We start from the raw sequence: 5,967 nt of genomic DNA on the forward strand, positions 1-5,967 counted from the left end.
TCTCGAAATCAATTCTTGGTTCAGTCGATGTTACTGATCCAAATACTACATATATAAATAAAATTTAAAAAAATCGAAATTTAAAAGAACTGAACCATTTGGTTTAGATCCATAAATCCTTAAATATACGTAGGATTAATTAAATTTTAGTTTGCATTCTATTATATTTGATTAGGTTCTATTTCAAGTGGAAACAGACTTTAAACGTGCGGATAGTGTGTTTGATTCCTTAATAATGTTTGGGACTTAGGAGCATTTAAAAAAAAAAGAAATATTGAAATCATGTACGTATTTGCAGATGTTACGCTTAACGCTGCTAAGGAAAAAATGTTATAATATTATATACTCCTCTGGGTGTTTCCCGCTCGTCCGGTCGGTAATCTGATCAATCTGTCCAATGGACTATTTATATAGTAACCACACACTGTTAAATCCAATCTATAGACCAATATATTTCCTTTCTCAAAAGACCAGGTAACTACGTTCATTCATGTTGTAATGGTATATATACTTATTGTGTAGTTTTTATGATGTTTTACTTTAACACCTCAACAATTGCTAATTTCCTTTTATACTAGTTTTGTATTAAGGTTTCGGCAATTGTAATAGTTGGCTGGCGAGTTTGTTTAGTTGTAGTACGTAGTGTTCTTTTAGATACATTATTTTACTTTTATATATCGTATAAAATATGTTAGATTTATGTTTTTGAGGATATCCTTTCATGGTACATCTGAATTTTTTGCCTCATTTAATCAGTCAAGAGGTAGAGGTTGACTCATTAAGTATCGAGCTCTCCATTGTCTTTGACTTCGCGTCAATATTTTAATGCTTCACATGCAAATGCGCAACGCATACCCAGCCACCACCCGGAATTGCTTGATGCTTTTTCCTTGGACTCTAGTACATACGTGCTTGATTCTCAAAGCTGGTTTAGCCTTGTCATAACACTAATGACCATTTGCATCCTAGATCACTCTTCCGATGCATATAAGGATCTTCTTCTTCTTAGCGTGTCGACATATAGGGATGAGGAGGCGCGACAGAGCTCGTCTTAAATTTAAACGTTGTAGGTCACAGGAAAACTGGGCTACTTTGAAATGCAATAGAAATCGCTATAAGCAGATGGTGAGAGCTGTAAAAAAACGCTACGTTAAGGTCAACCTTTTGGAGAATTAATTCTTCTCCAGCTGACACTTTGAAATTTTTGACGTCTGTTCGTCTAGGTAGTTCACAGATGAAAGTTATTTCTCATCGATTCAATTTCGACGATGTCAATGGACATTTCTCAGCGAACGCCAGTATGGGCAAGGCTAATGCTCTCAACGATGTTCTTTTCTTGTGCGGCCTACTATTTCAAAGTTTCATCTTTTATTCTGATATCGGAGACCGATATTCCCAAAACGTGTTATTTGCGAATCTCTTCTCCGGAAGTAAGTCTTCATGTCTTGGTGGCGCAGACAGTAAGACTTAGGAACGTTCTCCCACCCCACATTCAAAGAGCACCGAATAAGCTAGACTTCAAGCAATAGTACAAATCCCATGTTGGAATCTTCATCTCCATCTCATTAGTCTGACGTTATATATTTATTAGTGTATTATATTAGATGTTTATTGAATGTTTATATTGATATGTTGTATGTATGTTATTTTTTGCTCTGTGGTTGACTGGCAGAGAATACCTAATGGCATTAAATTATTAAACTGTTTTGTCTGCAATAAATAAGGTCTATATTATCCAATCCGAGCACAAGTTGGAAGCGAATAGCACACGTGTATTTAGATTTTTTTCAGTTAATTAAATTGTGATTGTACACACGCCAGCACATCAAGCTACACATTGACGTATCTTGTTCCGTTGCAATGGAGGCGATTTTGGAATAAAAATGTGTACTCTGATGTGCCGTTGTCCGTACAATGTGAACCAAGAGACAGTATTGTACAATCGAGAAAAATGCTCAATGAAACGATTGATCGGATACAGATCCGACGAAAGGGCATCACCCCTCCATAGCCGTTACATCGTCTATTTTGTAGCCGGTTAACAAAAAAATAGAAAAAACATGAAACATTTATTATAAAAGTGGTAGTTATTGAGGTTGTGTAGATCAATGAATCGTGTCTAAATAATTGTTTACAAATTATCAGTGTTTAATTAAAGGAGTTGATGTTTTAGCGTTCTATTTGATGTATTAAATGTGTTTCAAGTTACATGAGGATATTTATTTATTTGTCTACTGTATGTATTCTTCTCTATTCATGTCACGGAAAGTACCGGTGGCACTTCATGTTATATGCAAGTAAGTTGATAAAATCCTCGGTCCACGTTAGCATTATGCAGATTCTAAACAAATGTTATGGGTAGACTTTAGGTGTTTTGAAACTTCACTGTGTTCATTGTAACCTAGTGCTGCTAGAGTAGATGTTTGTCATTTAAGCTAGTGATGAATCGTGTTCAGCAGTTGTATGAAATTGAATGAAGGGTGATGTATTGTAAATCTTACGAAAATAGGTATATGTATATGTGGATATCATTCCTATTAAGAAAACTGTATTTATCCTTCTTCGAGTTTGAAAACCTTTTCGTTGATAATTGTAAAATTGCTTTTAACGAAACATTGTAATAAGATTAATGAGTGTCAAGTACAAATCAATACAATTTAGTTAAATTTTTATTAAATGAATTCCGCTTTTTACTTTGTGCAATGAATTTTGACTACAACTTTATAATGCACTTTGAATATGTGTTTATTTATTATTATTATTCGTACCTAGGTATGGAAATTTGTTTTTATAATTATTGTTTTGTATGAATGATTATTCCCTGCGGTTTTTTGCTTGCAACCAAAGAAGTGTGACGCAACATTTTACTATTGTCGTTAATTTGTAACTATTCGTATACGCATTTATTCCATAAAATATTTTCCTTCCAATCTTATTTTAATGTACATCTATGGAATGCGTAAATAAAATGTATTTCTGATCTGAGTTTCATTACGAAATTAAAACAGCATGAACATTTGTCAATGTATTTTATTTGTTTTTATACTCCTAGTTATTACAGGTAGACCAAAATAAGTTTGGGAAACATTGTACACTCCCAAGATTGCGTACAAATTGAAGAATTTGATTAAGTTCTACTTATGTAACTGAATTATTATCAAGGAATAAAATTAAATAGTCTATGTTGCGAAGTTAATGTTAACGACGATTATAAGATTGTAGTTTTGATAAATATTTATATAATGCCTACTACTTCACTATTTATGATCCATCACTCTTGATGACTAGAACTATATAAATGTTATTTAAATAAATACTTAATTGTTTATACATATGAATAACTAGGATAAATGGACCATTTTGCTGTGTTCAGATTTAACTCTGAGCTGCTACACAAAGAGGTAAGTAACCCACTCGTTTTATAACGCGTGTGCAACCTTTTTTTCCTGTCTGCAATATAGATTGGTGTAACTTAATTCTTTTCAAGCGAGTTAACGTAGCATACTGCCACCATCAATGACGTAATTAGATCCAGTAATACTTTTCGCACTATCGCTTGCTAAAAATGCGATTAAGGCTGCAATTTCTCCATTTTCCACCGCCTTCTTTAGTGGCATGTTACCCACGACATTCTTTACAAATATTTCCAATTGATCAGCCGACAATCCGATATCTTTCAACAAATTGGAATTTACGAAACCAGGACTTATAGAGTTGACTCTTACGCCGTCTGGCGCTAATTCTAAGGCAACACATTTTGTAAAATGCTCTAATGCAGCCTTGGAAATGTTGTAAGCCAAAGCCATAGTACTCGGTCTACTTCCGGCAATGCATGAAATGTTGATGATGGCACCCTTGGTTTCAATGAGGTGTGGTGTTGCTAGTTTAGTTAGATGATAAACAGATCTCATGTTAGTATTCATAACTTTATCGTAAATCTCCATTTCGGAGTTTTTTATACCTCCCATGCCAATAACACCCGCATTGTTTATCAACACGTCAATCTTACCGAAGTGTTCAACAGCCTCATTGACCACTCTCTCGGCATCCGAGTCTTCTGTGATATCAGCGATTATGGCCAAGGGTGTTAATCCGCTGGATTTTTCACAGTACAAAGAGATTCGTTTTAAATTTTTTTCTTGCCTTCCAACAAGTGCGAGTTTTGCAGTAGTTTTCTTTGATAAATAGATGGCTATCCCAGCTCCAATGCCTGAACTAGCGCCAGTAATAAGGAAAACTTTCTCTTTTAAATCTTCCATGACTTACTGTGACCAAATTTTTATTTGAATAGAAAACAACACTGTATGAGAATGACTTTATTGTACAGCTATGTAATGAGATGACCGAGTCAGTGCGGTACTGCACGACACGTTTGGTTTTCACATCAGTCAAGGGCATTCTTCTAGCAAATGTTGCTGTAATGAATATTAAATTCTACCTACGGATCATCCAAGACCTTAAATTATGATAAAATGATAGTATTTAATTGGTATTATGTGTAGTGAGGTAATATATCTTAAATTAGTTAATTTTATAAATTAGTACCTATAATATTCAGAGCTTGAATAAATTCACGTCTGTATTGAAAACTATCGTCATTAGGCTTATTTTTATAGTGTTTTCGCCGTCTTATTTCAAAATATTTAAGTAGCTAACTGCCACTGAGGCCGAACGGCTACCATGCTGGTCTGCTACGCCGAGGTACCGGGTTTGATTCCCGGGCTGGGAGAAATTTTTGTAAGGCCTACGTATATTTCTCTCGTGAGTTAGGGTGAAATTTGTGGTTGTCTGTGCGTGTCCATGGCACCCGTGCTACAGTTTCCCTAGTACGATGCTATGAGTGTGCATTATTATGTTACTATTAATACATGGGCAACAGATATAATAATAACAATAACGCACACACTCAACATAGCCCCGCACTAGGGAAACCCTGTGCCCTGATATCACATGACACAAAAGTAAAGATATTAGTTCTTCAGGTGCGGTTAAGGTGTATGGCTTATAGGATGAGCTAGGTTGTTTTTTTTTAAACTGGTGTTTGCCCACTCGTTTTGTTACCGTTGCTATAAATACTAGAAGAATTAGTGGCGTCACCGTGATGCTATGAAATAGTAGGGAATTCCTGAACTGGCAACACCGTCTGTGAATGCGCAACGCTATGCGCGGCACGTGATGAAATGATCGCCGTTGGTGACTGGTGACGTAGCTCAATGCTTGGAGGTGGCGGGCGCGGACGCGCGGTGGCCGGGGTCTCTAGTGGCGCTTTATACGTTCGACCACGTTGCTACCACACTTCTTCCTGCAATAAATAAGGCTATTTTCATTCACCGCTGCTCCAAAAACTGAAATCAAAGTTGAAAAATATGAAACAGATTAGATTAACTCATTATGATTGATTAATCATTAATAATTAGACAGTAAATAGACAAGTCTTTTTATTAGTTAGAAGTAAGTTCATAAAGTCATATACGATACTTGGTAGGTACTAAGAAAACACCTAACTGCTAACTATTTTCAGTATAGCTGCTCTAAGGACACAAAGGAATCGAATTTTCACAAAAACAAAACGTTGATGATCAGAAGTTGTTCAAAATATTTGACTAATCTGCGCTTTTGGCACTTAACCTTTCCATTTACGCAGAAAATATATTATATAGGTACTTTTTCTAATTCTGTAAATGTATAGTAAGCTTACCTCCTATGTAATACTACAGGATTGCAAGGAATGTATAAAAATACCGAGTACCTGTAAAACACATTGCAAGAAAAAGACAAGATAAAGCCTGCCGTATCGTATCGATCTCAGATAAATATCTTGCTAAATGCCTTCCTTTCAATCAACTAGATAACACATAAAAAATAGTTAATTAACGACATAAATAAGCTTCATTCAGTCAATATTTACTTTTTATAATTATGAAGTTGACATTTTATTTGATATAGATCGCAATTTTGATAATTATA

At 35.0% G+C, this 5,967-nt stretch overlaps 1 protein-coding gene across 1 annotated transcript; it reads right to left on the reverse strand.

Moving 5' to 3' along the window:
• Positions 1 to 3,067: 3,067 nt before the first annotated feature.
• On the reverse strand, positions 3,068 to 4,407 carry LOC113239530 (3-oxoacyl-[acyl-carrier-protein] reductase FabG-like). The gene has a single exon (XM_026476588.1). The coding sequence runs from the start codon at positions 4,257 to 4,259 to the stop codon at positions 3,492 to 3,494; it is 768 nt and encodes a 255-aa protein (XP_026332373.1). The 5' UTR covers positions 4,260 to 4,407; the 3' UTR covers positions 3,068 to 3,491.
• Between the last annotated feature and the right edge of the window lie 1,560 nt (positions 4,408 to 5,967).

This window comes from Hyposmocoma kahamanoa, unplaced genomic scaffold (genome assembly GCF_003589595.1).
Source record: "Hyposmocoma kahamanoa isolate Upper Pololo Valley unplaced genomic scaffold, ASM358959v1 99879, whole genome shotgun sequence".
Taxonomy (NCBI): Eukaryota; Metazoa; Arthropoda; class Insecta; order Lepidoptera; family Cosmopterigidae; genus Hyposmocoma; species Hyposmocoma kahamanoa.